At 45.0% G+C, this 16,001-nt stretch overlaps 2 protein-coding genes across 5 annotated transcripts in view; both read right to left on the bottom strand.

Moving 5' to 3' along the window:
* Positions 1-3,697: 3,697 nt before the first annotated feature.
* LOC6548509 (beta-galactoside alpha-2,6-sialyltransferase 2) lies at positions 3,698-6,305 on the bottom strand. 2 transcript variants are annotated; one of them, XM_026980364.1, is made up of 6 exons: positions 5,631-6,305; positions 5,007-5,549; positions 4,667-4,764; positions 4,300-4,579; positions 4,069-4,166; positions 3,698-4,011 (listed from the first exon to the last, which is right to left on the bottom strand). In XM_026980364.1, the coding sequence occupies exons 1-6, from the start codon at positions 5,794-5,796 to the stop codon at positions 3,841-3,843; spliced, it is 1,356 nt and encodes a 451-aa protein (XP_026836165.1). In that variant the 5' UTR covers positions 5,797-6,305; the 3' UTR covers positions 3,698-3,840. The 2 variants fall into 2 exon arrangements, with proteins under 2 accessions (XP_026836165.1, XP_015011512.1); XM_015156026.2 differs by having other exon boundaries at positions 5,007-6,305.
* Positions 6,306-10,408: 4,103 nt separating this feature from the next.
* The window catches only part of LOC6548441, a 39,699-nt gene continuing 34,106 nt past the window's right edge, over positions 10,409-16,001 (bottom strand). For all 3 annotated transcript variants that reach the window (XM_026980678.1, XM_026980679.1, XM_001976623.3), the window contains exons 4-6: positions 12,905-13,533; positions 12,685-12,842; positions 10,409-12,620 (exon numbers count right to left, since the gene is read on the bottom strand). In XM_026980678.1, the coding sequence (XP_026836479.1) occupies positions 11,626-12,620; positions 12,685-12,842; positions 12,905-13,533 (1,782 nt within the window). In that variant the 3' untranslated portion in view covers positions 10,409-11,625. The remainder of the gene's footprint in view (positions 12,621-12,684; positions 12,843-12,904; positions 13,534-16,001) is intronic.

Below are 16,001 nucleotides of genomic sequence, written 5' to 3'. Positions count from 1 at the left end.
AAATGGCTGGTCGCCCCTTCATTCTCCGTCCCTTGCATGTGAATGCGCAGCAACAGGACTAGGAACTAGCTCTCTTCTGGCTTCAGTTAGCCAGGCTAGCCAGCTAGTCTAGACTACTAGTCTAGTCTACTACTACCTACATGGCGATCGATTGGATATTACCCAACTGAATACCATTCCCTGTATGAAACTCCATTCGATATTGCCAGGAGTGCAGGCATTTCTCGAAAACCAGCAACAGGGCTGGGCAAAGCTCTGTTTGGCTAGGACTCACCTTTTCTGTTTTTCTGTTAGCGGGCTGTTAGCGGGCTGCAAGCCAGCAGTTAGCAAGCTTTTGGCTAGCTGTTAGATCCAGCGATGATTCACCTGAGGGCGCAGCTTTCTCTCGCTCTCAGTCGGACTTGAATTTTTCACTCTGGCTAGAAAGCTTTTCACGCAGCGGAAGCACAAACTAATTTGTTTAACACTCGCTAATTTGCTTAGCTATACTATATCTTATGGGGATTTGCCTTCCGCAGCAAGCTGCCGTAACTGCAAGTTCGGGTGCGTTTTTTGCGCTAGACTGAGACTCGGGACGCTCCGCTTAGATTCTTTTATATGGCCGGAGGCAAGGCGATCCGTTCCGATAGCGTTCCGTTCCGAGATCCGAGATCCGAAACGCCAGTCAGTCAGCTCGGCTTGATGCCCGCGTCCTTCCCTGTCAGCTCCCCTTTCGCAGTGCTGGGGAGCTTCCTCGTTTTGTTCCGATAACGGGATAGTTACGCACCAATCCCGGCTTCTTGGTGCCTGTGGCATAGGCACATTGAGTTCACTTGCACCGATTTTCGGCTCCAGAACAGACTGATTCACTTGGATTCACTCTGCCTCGACTCCGCTCGCCGCGATGCTAAATTTCGCTTTATATTGTTCTTATATTTTGATTTATACGCACTCAAACGTGCTGGAATGCCGTCCTCTTGGCTTCTTCCTCAAACGGCCACCTCCCGACGGACTCCCCACCTGGAAATTCGAGATTTGTGGGGAGATTCGGGGGCGAATCGAGGGTGATGTCTTCTTTTGTGTTGCAATTAAATATTTTGATATGGCTGTCGCACGGGCGAATAAACTAAGGATTTTAGATACAAAAGAGCAATTCCAATTCAAATCGAGCAGGAAGTCTGATTGAGTGATTGTTTGATCAACCGCACTGATTGATGGGGCCACTCCTTTTGGGTATCTCAAAGGAAATCCTTCGGATGGGGTCTTTGTGCGATTGCCAACGCCAGGCATTCAGCTAATAATGCAATCATCGGTTTTACTTGAGAGTTGTTAGTACCTCAACATGGTGCACCTAAAATCGTTTCTCAACTGTTTATTTTTTAGAGAAGATAGACACGTATCCTTGACATGTATCACTAGTATGCGGAGTAGTTGCTCAGAATTTATTGGCCAGAACCTGCTCCACCCCCATAATAAAAGACAAGTTGCTCCGCCATCCCAGCCGCATATTTCTTTGGAAGATAATGAAAAGTACATAAAGTAGTCTGGCGTCCTTGACTCTTCGCAGGCTGTTTGTGCAAGCCATCTTTTGTCTGGATCTGGCCGAATCAACTACGTGTTGTGGTGGTCGGACACACCCAGATGCATCACCCTAGTGTCCACAGTTACACTCAGTGCTCACCCACGTCAGGGTAACCCTTTTTTCAAAGACCACAAAACCACAAGAGTGCATAAGTTATGCTTCATATTTTATTTCGGCGCACGACTGACTATCCCGATGATTCTCGGAATCGAAAAACAATTTGATGAAACAAAAGCAGACCAGAGTCACTTGAAGCTAAGCAAACGTGCAATGCAAATGAATAAAGGCAATGGGAGAAGCTATTAATTTTTTTAAATTTCGGCCCTGAGTCATCCGTCTGCCCCATAGTGGCTCATCGAGCCCTGCATCCAAACTTTCAAAGATTTCATTTGATTTCAATTAGCACAACATCGAAGCCGACCCAAATTGACATTTCAGGGGGAGGTTCTGTGGATTCTCAAAACAGATGTCCATGTCCACGTCCATGTCACTGCTGACCCTCCGGGCGGCCGGGCCTGTCATTCAGCAGTCGATAAAAATCCAATAAAAAGCAACATTTTTAATTTGCATGCTACATAGGAGTTGGATCATACATGAGAGGGATCGGTGTGGGGGCTTCGCAGCCAGAAAGTACGGCAGATGAACACGAAATGTGACACACTCCTATTTAAAAATAGAATAAAATTGGCTATACAGGCCTGGCAAGTGCAAGAAAATAGAAGACATACACTGCTTATTAGAATATGCAATATATACAAATGACGCTTGTTAACACAAAAATGCGGTAAATTAAGTAAAACAGCCAGTGAGTCACCGCCAAACTCATATGCAGGCACTAAATGCTGAAAACAATATGCTTCGACTCCTCGGGAGTCCCAAGTGCGTCATTATGATGGGAACTTTGCCTTAGTTTACTGAAAACACGCTCGGGAAGCCTCCAGTGATAAGTAGAATTAATTTAAGTCGATGATTTTTGGGGGTGTCCTATTCCATAGAGGCGACTGCACACGCGCACCCGTCACTTATGACTTTCAGCTATAAAATTCATATTTTGATTCGCGCATTTATCAGATCACTTATCAGCATGGCAAACACGTTCTCACGAGGGCAACGAACTCGGCAGAGTGGCAAAGCCAGAGTTAAGCTTAAGCTGCTTGTAAAAATGTCAAAATACCGCCGGCCAAGTGCCAGTGTCCAGTGTCCAGTGGTCGATGGCCAATGGCCAATGGCTTTTGGCCATTTTCGGGCCGGGCGCTGCACAATTACCAAAACAAAGAGTGGCCGAGGCAAGCGTAAACACGTGAACGTCTTGCTATTTGCATTTGCCAAATAAACGCCCGAAATGGAAGCTTAAATCAAAAATTCGGACTGCACTTCTGCCGGCTCGTTATTGTGGACTCGAGTTAGATGAACTTTGTGGCTGGCTGGCTGTTGAAATGCAAAAGAGCAAGCTGCCTGCAAGTGGCATGATGGAGGAGCAGGTGGCCCAGCGGGTTCAAGAAACTCCCATCTCACACTCTACTGCAACTCCGGGTTTCGAGCTGCGCTCCTTGAGCTGCTGCACAGTGCCCTTCGGCCATAAGTTTGGTTCTGCGCACTGTTCCTGGTTCAACGGAATCCCAATATTTATTTTTGCTATACATTATTTAATCGCGCATACGCAGCGTTTAACTCCAGCCGAGCCGGCAGAAACGACCAAAAACTGCCATCATAACACCGACTTTCCGCTGTTTACTTGACGTCTTGTCACTTTGGAGTCGCCGCACGTTCGGCCTGCCGCATCACGTATTAATGAGTGCTTTCTTACCCACCCAACTCGCCGCACCTCGTCCACTCCACTCCACTCCGCTCCACGCCCACGCCCACGCCGAGATCCTTGGGCCGGAATAACAATCATAATACTTATACTCATACTTATTGCACTCAGGTCGCCCGTGTAGACAAACAGTTATGGCATTTAATGGCTAAGGAAAACACGGCTCCATGGGGACAGTCATAATTTCTGTTCTGCTCTGTTCTACTCTGTGCTGGGCGGCTTTGTTCCAGCCGGCCGAGAGAAGCAATCGAAAGGCACGAATCCACTTGGGACCCGGGCTCCTCCCCCGCTCCACTCGACCAAGTGTACTTCAGCTTGTATTCTTTGCAAAGTCGAATTGTTCAATTGTTTATTGCACTCGATGAAAACCGCTTGATTAAATGCACCTGGATTGTCACTGCCACTTCCGCCTGCAACTGCGAACTGCAAACTGCGAACTGGCAACTGGGAATCGCGCTCCTCCTCAGTAGCCGAAGAAGTTGAAGCCGCAGAGCAGTTTGTCCGGCCTGCGAATCCGCAGGATGCCGAACTGGAAGACCGACATGTCGTCGTCCTCCGCCATGTTCATGTCCAGGGCCATCAGCTTCTCGGCGGCCAGCGGATGCCAGGAGCCGAATGTGCAGGCGGAATTCATCTGGGAGTGGAGGCAGTCAGTGGCTGAAAGACTGAGTTAATTCATTTTCGGACCCACCTCCTTGCTGTAGTAGTGACAGCGTCCATTGAGTCGCGTGGAGGGCACGTACTCCACGAAGTCCACCTGGGGACAGTGCGGCAGGAGCAGGGCCAGTCCTGGGAAGGCATCACAGAAATCACTCAACAATGAACTGTCAAGAAGCCAACTTCCACTGCAGGCCCAAGGCACAGTTCCAAGTACCTGAGCTGCCATGCTCCGTTGGATAAATAAATGCACTACACAGCTCACCTATGAAACCGGAACTAGGGGGATTCCTGCTGATCGGGCGGCTGCCGGCAAACATCTGCAGACTCTGCCACAGGCGCCACACGGAGTGGGGGTCGATGAGGAAGGCCCGCGACTTGGGGTAGCGCCGCCTGTACAGCTCGTAGTTGGTGAAGAGGTCGTAGTCAGCGCTGGTGAGCCAATCCTCCAGCGTGCCATTGTACTTGCCGGGATCCCAGGCGGCGATCGTGACGTTCCGGAAGATGGGGGCCCGGGTGAAGTCGAATTCCGGCTTGGTGACCACCTGGGGAGGGGAAAAGTAGATTGCAGATTGCAGATTGCAGATTGCAGCTGCAATCGAAATGGAGTGCGGAACTGCGTTCCAGCCTACTTGCGAATTCACCACACGAATCGTGGTTTTGCTGCCAACATCCACCTCGTGTCCTTGCGTGGGCGCATGATTGAATCTCATCACAATGTCGTGCGTGTCTGGGAGCAGGACGGAGCGCAGTGGGCCAGAATATAAACAGAATTAGAGTAGACGGCTAAGTCAAGCCGATCACGAGCGGCCTCTTCCGACTGATTGTGCATGCAGGTGGGTGCACTGCAGTTGCACTCAGCGAAACTTGGTATGGCCAGTTTGACAAGTAAAAGTTAATTACGAGTGTTGGATGCATTGTACAAGCATTGCTGCTCAAATGGAGGCTTTTCATACTACTAGTTCTGCTCACCGATAAAGCGGCCCAGCTTGGAGCCAGCCAACGATCCCGCACTGGAGACGATGGCACAGGTCTTGATGTCCTTCACGTTGCGGAAGAGCTTCTGGCGCGGGAAGAGCCGGCCGAAGGGCAGCTTGTTGAAGGGCGCGTCCTTGCGGCGCAGGACCCGCACGCCCGCCTCCATGACCAGGCAGGTCGAGGGGTAGTACTGCTCCTCGAAGCTGTCGCCGAACACGGGCTTGTAGTCCACGTTGTAGTGGTTCGCCTGCGACTCGTTCACCGACTCCACCATGGCCTTCTCGAAGGCCCGGACAATGCGCTGGCGGAACTGCTGGGTCTTGTTGTGGCACAGCTCCGAGTGCTTGTCGTGGCAGAGGTACAGCTTGGGGCTCAGCGTGAGCTTGGTGTTCTTGGAGACCTTCAGGCGGGGATGCGGCGCCAGCTTGGAGGAGTTGATGGCCGGGTTCTCGCGACTCTCCACGATGAACTTCTCGTTGGGGTTCCAGCGCACGTGGAACACACTGCGCGGCACGCGTTGCCCAGTGCTCCCATTTTCTGTGGGAATGCATTTCCAAATTACTTTGCGCAACCGCCTTTCTGTGTCATTACTGTCGGTACTGCTGTTTTCATACGCACCGTTGCCGGGCTCCGCCGAATTCACCACGCCGGGTTCGCGTCCCGGCTGAGCTTTCGCACCCTGGACTTGCCCGGATTGAATTATTAATGCGGCGCACACGGCGATAATGAGGCAGGCAAGGAGGGCCTGACTTTGACCCGGCGATGCGCGTGTCACTTGCCTCATTCTCCGCTCACAATGCGCTAGTCGAACGGGGGCTCAATTAATATTTCAGCGAGCTGAAGCTGCTGGCCCCACGGCAATCAGCCAACTGTCAAATACTACTTAGAACAACGCAGACCTTTACAAATGCTCTCAATGGCATCTAAACGCACTTGTACTCAGCTTGGAAAGCCACACTGTGACCATAAGGATCTGCAGCTCACTTACCAACTTTAAATTGATCAATTTATAATAATTAAGATAAGGCAAGCACATAACTGAGAGATAAGAGTGAAATATCTAAGTATGCGCCACAAGTCCGAAGTTTCCAAGTTTTCTCTCTTATTCTTGAACAACAATTACCAACCGATCAAAACGTTCCGAGAGTAGGTAATTGAGTTCCCAATTATCGAGAAATTGCCAACTTATTCGCCGCGTCAGTGTCAATTAGCATTGACCTTTTACGCGCACTTAGGCCTGAGTGGCAATTCATGTAGCTGTCAGTTGGCCTACCGTTTTCATGCCATATTAATGCTCTCGGACGGATTCGCAATTTCACGTTTCTATTTTGGACTTTTTCAGCTGGCGCCAAAAAGTATGCAAAAATATACGCCAGTGCCGCGAGCAAACAGAAAAGCCAGTTGACCGTCGACGCACAACTCGTTAGCACTAGGCAAATATTTCGCCCCACAAACACACATTTCAAAGGCGCATAAACACGTACCGAAAATGCGTTCACATGCAGCCCGCAAAACTCGGAAAAACAGCCGGAAAACGAAGGATTTCCCGGCGCCGCGTCCGCAGTTCGAACTTTCCCTTTCGCCAGCCGAAACGTATCTGAAAACTCGGCGCACGGCGGCTCAGTGCCCCGGCCAACGGAGCCGAAGGATTCAGCTTCGGCATGCCGACTGCCGACTGCCTTCGTCCTTCGTCCTGCCGCCTCCTCCTCCGTGCTGGCTGCGCCTAATTAGAGTGTTTGCCGTTGCGGCTGCCGATGATGTTGCCGCCGTTACTGCCGCTAAGCACCTTCGTTGAGCAACTCGAAAGTGAAAGTAACACAGGTTATATAATACAATCTCGTCGCCAGTCCCGCCAGCACTTTAGCCGAAGCACTTTAAACGCAAGTGCGTGCGAGATTGCAGAACATGCCATTTGCCACCGCTCGCTGGTTTCCCGACTTGATTGCTGGCACTTTGCCGGTTAGCTGCTTGGGGAAATCAAGATTTTCGCCTGATATGCATGGTTATACTTTCCATAAATAACGTATAACTCGGGCAGGCGGATTGGCAAACAAGGCGTTCAGCCTTTGTGTACTAAGTGGGGATCGTGATGGCAAATCTTGCTAATTGAGCCTTTCAGTGCCCGAAAGTAGGCAACAGTATTTGTTGGCTGTGGACATCTTTCTGGACATCATCATTTCCGATGACACCTTCATCAAGGATTTCGAAATGGGACTGGCCAAAGTGGGAAATGACGAACCACTGCTTTAAGTACACGCATGCAATTATCCTTTGCTTTGGTCCGGAGCCATGCGATTATTTCCTCCTACCCTTCCACCTCCACCTCCCCCGAGGGCTCCTAATTATTTTGTTTGTGGGGGTTCCCCGACCATTATTCCATTATTCCGATTTTTCCGAGCAAAACCCGCGGGTATTCGCACGTGGCACTTGAACCAGTGACCTGACCTCCAGTTCATCCCAGTAGGAAGTCAAAGACGGTTTCTCGTATATATATATATTTGTTTTGTTTTTTTGTTTGCTTTTCGGTTTGAACAATAATTATTATTTTTGTAATCATTTATTATTCATCGTCATAATCATAATAATTTTTCTATACAAATACATTCAATAACAACAATTTATTTTTATTATTTTCGATTTTTCCGTTTTGTATTACGTTTACGTCATTGTTTAATTATTTTACAATTACCATAATTATGCCAGTTGCCATTATTATTAGAAAGTATTACTATTCTTCCTCCGTCCGCTTTGGAAATGAATTTCATTACGTTAGATAGTTTGGCTGGGGGAATTTAATTTTCTTTGGTTTTAGAGTTTAGCTTAAGGACTATGAAATTTCGTTTTTGTGTTCTATTTTTGGGCTTTTCATCGTTTTTTTTTATTTATAATTTGTTGATTCTTCTATGTTTTCTTTATCCTTACGTTTTGTATTTTAATAACAAGTACAGAAGATTTCAGTTTAGTTTTTAAAGTTTTAGCTGTCTCAAGTGGGGTTTAGGTTTTACTTTTTTATCAGTTTCCACTAAATTACTGTTATTCGGGAGGGGCTTGTCATTGTTGGATTCGATTTTTCACTATGCAAACTTTCATTCGGGAATTACTATGGTTAGAGTATTCAATCTGATGGAGACTTTTTGTTTTGTTTGCTAGCTGTGTGGCTTTCCATTAAACCATTAAATTAGTCTATGTTTTCATTTAATTAAATTAAACTTGACTTGACGCTATGAATTTCGTTATATTAATTGTTTTTGTTTATTCGCCTTGCTCGGTTTTCTGTGCATGCTTGCATGATATTAAATACAACACATTTTAACGCTTTCTTCTTTTTTATATTTTGTCACTTTTATCCTGGCACACAATTATGTAATTTCATTTGGCCTAAAAAGAATTTCGTGTTTCCAATTTGGTTTCGGTTTTTAAAAATCTCTTTTTTTACATATTTGAAATATTTGTTTTTTGGTTTTTGGTTTTTGTAAAAAATAATTGCTAGCGAACGCCGCAGCGGAGTTTTTGCTTTATGCTTGTTGTTGTTTTTCGATTTTTCGATTTTTGGTTTCGGTTTTGGTTTTGGTTTTGGTTTTGCTTGTGTGGCAGCGGCTAATCAATTACAAAAATTATTGTATAATTCGTGCTAATTGGTTATTGATTCGGATCTGGATTCGAATGTGAATCGATTGTGTATGGACCGCATGAGGTGGTGTCGATGCGCTGTCTACCATGCAAAGTCGATGGATCAGATCTGGAGCTATGGTTTCGCCCACATTACGTACACAATTCAACTAGTTTCGCTATGCACAGGGATATCGCCGCCTCCTGGAACGAATCATCCCGCCGCAGGGGCGTCTAGATCCTCGTTCTTCGGTGCCTAAAATTTATTCGTACATACGCTAATTCCGGGGCTCGGATATGGACTGGGGTCCGGGATCGAGTCGCACTGACCAACTGCAGCGGACTGCAATCGACCTCGGTCCGCCTCCGGGTCCACAGCCGCCGGCCTACTCCAGTGTCCTTCTCTATTTATTGTTTACATTTAAATAAATTAATATTTAATTTATTATTATTTAGGCATCTATTCATGTTAACTATATTATATATATCAAAAAGTTTTACAAAAGTACACAATAATTCATAACAATTTGCATTCTATATGCGCGCAATTTGTGCCAGCGGCTGACTCTGCCCTGTTCCTTTGCCTTTTTGTTTCTGTTTCTGTTTCTGTTTCTGTTACTATTTCCGCCACCGTTACCTTTTCCGTTTCCGCTTCCGCTTCCGTTTGCGCTTCCGCCTCCGCCTCCGTTCCGCCATTGAAATGACTGATAACGGTGTCGGTCCGCCCCTCTCCTGCTCTTACGCCCCCTGTTTTCCCAAGAAAAGGCATGCATCCGCCCCTATACTTGTAGTAATAAGTGAAAAGTTCGGCCACGTCAACCCGCACCATCGCCACATCGATGGAAATGGTGCCGCACACGGCGCAACTGGGGGACACTTGGAGAATCAAAGAGCGAAGGTGTGGCGTCGTATGCATGTGGATGCTTTGGGGATGAGTCGGGGACTGTGCAGATGGACTCGAGGCGAATTGCTCATACGTAATCTGTATTTACAAAGAGTTATTGATATGGGGGCTAACCAGAGAGAAATGGAGGGTTCGTAATGAAGGCTGCTGCTGCTGCTCCTGCTCGTTATATGCGATACCGATACGTTACTACTACAACACCTAACAAAATGCGTACCATCTGCTGTCCTCTACCTCCTGCTACCGCCTGCTACCTACTCCTACCTCCTAAAGTAATTTCGTCAGTTTGGTAATGCAAGATGTTGTGGAAACTCGTGTGGGAAACGATCCGATGCACAACGGAAAGGCATCCTAATAGACTTAAGTCCTGGTCATTCCGACACTGCCTGCAGTGGGTTCAACCGTTCGATAAGAGACCTCAGTGGAAAGATCGAACAAAGGACTTTTCCGAAGAATTGAAGGGTGTGACAGAGGTGGAGTGACAGATGGAAGTGGGGTGCTCGGATGTCTGGTCACCGGGTCATCGGGTCATCGGGTGATTGGGTGGGGAAACTAACTTGAACTGAACCATTAGGAGTGCTCGAAGAGGTGTCGTTCTATATCTGTGAGAGTGTGGGCGAGTGTGCTCTATCAGAGGGTCTCTCAAATTGTTTAGTTCTTACTTTAATAGTTAATTAGTTAATACCAAATACGACTAATTATTTCTTAATTTTTACGTTTGGTTTTTGCCGTTAGGGGTTTCGGTTTCGGTTTCGGTTTCTCATTTCGATTTTCTCATAGTTTTCATTTGCTGCAAGTTATGTACGATAAGTTGTTAAGACAATATATATTATATAAATATATATATTTCATATATATAATTAATATATATACGCTACATAGAGTTCACTTTATTACAAAAAGTATTATTATTCATTGTTAGTATGTATATAGTAGGTATATTGTTGCTCTTCTGACCACGCCTCTCTACCTTAATTTGCGGCTTACGTTGCACATTTTGACTATAACTAACGTACATACATATATGCGACTCATATGTCCTATGGGGCGCATGGTTCTATGTGCCGGGAATGCAACGGAAGTTGCTACCCGAATCCGAATCTCGGCCAGAGTCCCTCGCCATGTCGGTCGATGAATCTTAAAGATACGTGTTACTGTGCGTTTTACATACTCTTCCTTTTCCATTTTGGCTCTTTTGCTTTATTGGGTTATACAAACGTTTACTTCCTCTTATTTGTATACTAAATAAAGACATTTTAGACACTTTTGCGGCTTCTTTTTGTTTTCTTCCCGTTAATTGTTTTAATTGTTAGTTAAATCGCTCCCACCTTGACTATAGTACTCTCCATACACATACACATACGCATATGTAAACTAATTTAAGTAAAGTTCACGTTTCGCTTTTCTTTGAAAGGTGGTTGATACGCGGCCTATACTCGTACGTTGTTGTTGTTTGAATGAAATTGTGTGTTGAACATTTTCCTCTAATCGCCTTGCCGCTCTCAAATTTGTAGTCTAGTAAATTTGGATTTTTCCTTTCGTCTTTTTTGTTTTATAGCTAACCTAAACTGTTCGTATTTATGTTCGCCAGCAATTAAATTAATAACTATTTATATTTTCCGTCGGTATTCCTTTTATGTTTTAGTTGTATGCTTTTTAAATTGTTTTTTTGTTTTGTTTTGTTTTGTTTTTTTTTTGTTTTATACTTCCGTTATCGTTTATCTAAAAAACCTATTCTTGTGGCAGTTGCTTTTTGTTTAATTAAATATTCATATTCTTTGTTCTAGTTGTAATAAAATATGCTATTTTGGTTTTGTTTCAATAGAGATTTATAATTAATTCATGCTTGTTTTTATTTCGTTTGAAAGAGGACCGTAAATATTTAAGTGGTTTCTGTTTTCCGTTTCGTTTAATTCGTATTCCATGGATTTGGGTGTGTTCTGTGTCATTGTGTCTCTTCCTCGGACCATTGCCACATCTACTATGCATCGGTTCTGATTTGGCTATTACTAGTGCTTGGTATCGCCTCTGCGCTGGAGAGGGAAAGGGAGCGGGAGAGGGAGTCGTCGTGGGCGTCGTCATCCTGATCCTTCGCAGGCACTATAAGGCCCCGCTGCTCAGGCAGCGCCACCATCTCCGCCACCAGTCGTTGATGTTGTAGTTGTAGTAGTAGAAGAAGCGGTAGTTCCTAGTCCTAGTGCATCCTGCGCCCCGACTCCACCGCAGCCCACCACTCCCGCCTCCGAACGAGCGCGGGTCCTTGGAGTTTGTCGAGCGAGCGGGCCTCGTGTCGCCTTTGAACCTACTCCGGCTACTGAAGTATCGTACTTTGCTGCAGGTCAGCTGGTAGGCGTGCCAGGAGCTGGACCACAGCCACGTCCTGAAGGCCACCAGCTCGGCGTCCTGAGCCCGAGCAGGCGTCTCCCTGCGCACCTTCTGGGTCCTCTGGCTGCAGCTCCTGCTCTTCACCAGCTCCTGCTCGTGGCAGCTGGCCTCGCAGGCGACCGCCTGGCGACTGCGACCCCGGTGTGCGCCGCAGCCACCGCTCCACTGGCAGCTCCACCGCTGACGCGCCGCTCCACAGCTGCTGAGCAGGCCGAGCAGGGCGCTCAGCCAGACCAGCAGCTGCGTTGGCGGCTTGGCCACCGCACCCGTCCCGGAGGCGTAGTACGGAATGGTGCAGCGCGTGGTCGCGGCGGGCACTACGGCACAGTCGCCGGAGAGCGAGGCGTGCGGCATCTCGCCCTCCTCGTCGTAGTAGAAGATCCCGTCGTGGCTGGCGTAGTACGGCAGGCGGTCCAGCAGCGTGTCCACTGCGTCCGGATCGCTTCCGGTCTGGCTGACGTTCCGCAGGGCCAGGGCCACACTCTTGGCGCGGGCGTGCTCGCCGGGATGTGAGCTCAGCGAGAGCGTGATGTTGTGCACACGGCGGGTGGAGTTGCCCGCGACCTCGCCCTCCTCCGCCCGGGGCTGGCTGAAGTCCTGGCAAACGGTGCAGATGCCGGAGGCCGGTCCGTTGCAGTAGCTGTAGCAGCAATCGTTGGGGCCGTAGCTCGACTTCTCCAGCTGCGCCCCTGTCTCGGGTATGTTTTGATCTGGCGGGGATTGGGGTGCGAATGAGATGAGTACAGCATTCTATGGGGCCGGAAGCACACTCACCTAGGCAGAGAAATGTCGGCTCGCCGGCATATTGGGTGGGCAGCGCAGGGGCGCGATCGGCGGGCAGCAGGTAGGGGCACTTTTGTTCCACGGTTTGGCAGACGCTCAGGCACGGCCGGATACGACGACGCTTACGGAACTCTGTCTTGCGTGTTGATCTGAGTTGGTGTGGGAAATGAAATTAATGAGAATTCACTATATGGCCATGTGGGTAGCTCACCTCTTCTGTAGTTTTGATATCACTGGATCCGTAGCTCTGGGATCCGAATTATTGGCAGTCGATATGAAATTATTGGATTGTTGTTCGGCCTCGGCCTCGGCCTCCGTATCCAGCTCCGTCTCCGTCTCCCTGCTCCTATTTCCGTTCCTCTCCGCCTGCGCACCCTTATCCCCCTCGGAGTCCGCACTGCGTCCTAATCCAGCCTCTTCCTCCGGCACGAGCTCCTCCTCGCCGCGCCGGGGCTTAGACAGGCCAACAACATCGTAGAATGTCTGGGCCAGGTCCCTGTCAATCGCCTCCTCCTCGCTGCGGTCAATGTCCTTGCTGGCGTTCGAGTTCGAGTTCGCGTTCGCGTTCGCCTTCGCATTGGAGCTCTTGTCATGCTTCTGATTAATCTGACGCTCGTTCATGTTATTGCCGTTATTTGATTTATTGTTATTGCTGATTAATTTCAGAGATTTATGCTTGATTCCGTCCGCCATCGCCATCGCCATAGCCTCCGCACTCGCTGCACTTCTCGCCGAGCGCTTGCCCTGCCCCTGCCCCTCGTCCTTCGGCTGCGGAGACACGTCCTTTGGCTCGGCGAAATATGGCACTAGTGTACTGCAGACCCAGCGACGGTATGCTTCCTGCAAAACAAGCAGTGGAAAGGACTCATTAATTATGCAGGTCCCTGGGCCACATTTAAATTATTTCGGTCGAAATGTGTTCGCTTCTGTGTCGTGAAAGTTTAATTGATATTATTGAATTACTGCTCAATAAGGGAATGAGTACATTATATAATGTGTATATGGTAATATGAATAATGGATTTTCCAGTACTATTTGGGATTTTTCCAAATGACTATCAATGAAAGAAAATGCCTAATAATAGCCCTTTTTGGTTAACCTTTAAGTTATGGAGTTCAGAACTTCAGCTTTGGGACATTTGTGAATTTTTTGAATTTCTACATCATAACATCAAAAAAATTACAAAAAAAATTTGAAAAAAATAATTTTTGAATTTGAATGCAGTTTTATAGAGAATTGCGCCAGAAACATTTAGAGGTATGCCACTTCAAAATCCGATTAAGATAAGTTGAGTTATGGAGCTTAGAACTTCAGCCTTAGGACATTTTTTAATTTCAGTGAATTTCTACAACATCATAACATCAAAAAAATTACAAAAAAATTGAAAATAAATAAATTTTTAGATTTGAATGCAGTTTTTTAGAGAATTGCGCCAGAAACATTTAGAGGTATGCCACTTCAAAATCCGATTAAAATAAGCTGAGTTATGAAGTTTAGAACTTCAGCCTTCAGACATTTTTTTGATTCTGCAACATCTTTACATCAAAAAAATGACTAAAATATTAAAAAAAAATAAATTTTTAGATTTGAATGCAGTTTTTTAAAGAATTGCGCCAGAAACATTTAGAGGTATGCCACTTCAAAATCCGATTAAGATAAGTTGAGTTATGGAGCTTAGAACTTCAGCCTTCAGACATTTTTTTGATTCTGCAACATCTTCACATCAAAAAAATGACTAAAATATTAAAAAAAAATAAATTTTTAAATTTGAATGCAGATTTTTAGAGAATTGCACCAGAATCATTAAGAGGTATGCTACTTGAAAATCCGATTAAAATAAGTTGAGTTATGAAGTTTAGAACTTCAGCCATCAGACATTTTTTTGATTCTGCAACACTTCACATCAAAAAAATAACTAAAATATTAAAAAAAAATAAATTTTTAAATTTGAATGCAGATTTTTAGAGAATTGCACCAGAAATAGTTAAAGGTATGCCACTTGAAAATCCGATTAAAATAAGCTGAGTTATGAAGTTTAGAACTTCAGCCTTGAGACATTTTTTTGATTCTGCAACATCTTCACATCAAAAAAATGACTAAAATTTAAAAAAAAAATAAATTTTTAGATTTGAATGCAGTTTTTTAGAGAATTGCGCCAGAATCATTAAGAGGTATGCCACTTGAAAATCCGATTAAAATAAGTTGAGTTATGAAGTTTAGAACTTCAGCCTTCAGACATTTTTTTGATTCTGCAACACTTCACATCAAAAAAATGACTAAAATATTAAAAAAAAATAAATTTTTAAATTTGAATGCAGATTTTTAGAGAATTGCACCAGAAATAGTTAAAGGTATGCCACTTGAAAATCCGATTAAAATAAGCTGAGTTATGAAGTTTAGAACTTCAGCCTTGAGACATTTTTTTGATTCTGCAACATCTTCACATCAAAAAAATGACTAAAATATTAAAAAAAAAAAAATTTTTAGATTTGAATGCAGTTTTTTAGAGAATTGCGCCAGAAACATTTAGAGGTATGCCACTTCAAAATCCGATTAAGATAAGTTGAGTTATGAAGTTTAGAACTTCAGCCTTGAGACATTTTTTTGATTCTGCAACATCTTCACATCAAAAAAATGACTAAAATTTAAAAAAAAAATAAATTTTTAGATTTGAATGCAGTTTTTTAGAGAATTGCGCCAGAATCATTAAGAGGTATGCCACTTGAAAATCCGATTAAAATAAGTTGAGTTATGAAGTTTAGAACTTCAGCCTTCAGACATTTTTTTGATTCTGCAACACTTCACATCAAAAAAATGACTAAAATATTAAAAAAAAATAAATTTTTAAATTTGAATGCAGATTTTTAGAGAATTGCACCAGAAATAGTTAAAGGTATGCCACTTGAAAATCCGATTAAAATAAGCTGAGTTATGAAGTTTAGAACTTCAGCCTTGAGACATTTTTTTGATTCTGCAACATCTTCACATCAAAAAAATGACTAAAATATTAAAAAAAAAAAAATTTTTAGATTTGAATGCAGTTTTTTAGAGAATTGCGCCAGAAACATTTAGAGGTATGCCACTTCAAAATCCGATTAAGATAAGTTGAGTTATGGAGCTTAGAACTTCAGCCTTGAGACATTTTTTTGATTCTGCAACATCTTCACATCAAAAAAATGACTAAAATTTAAAAAAAAAATAAATTTTTAGATTTGAATGCAGTTTTTTAGAGAATTGCGCCAGAAACATTTAGAGGTATGCCACTTGAAAATCCGATTAAAATAAGTTGAGTTATGAAGTTTAGAACT

Source organism: Drosophila erecta, unplaced genomic scaffold (genome assembly GCF_003286155.1).
Source record: "Drosophila erecta strain 14021-0224.00,06,07 unplaced genomic scaffold, DereRS2 tig00000092-arrow-pilon, whole genome shotgun sequence".
NCBI classification, from domain to species: Eukaryota; Metazoa; Arthropoda; class Insecta; order Diptera; family Drosophilidae; genus Drosophila; species Drosophila erecta.
The sequence above is the reverse complement of the archived record's forward strand: the minus strand, read 5'-3'. Positions and strand labels throughout refer to the sequence as shown.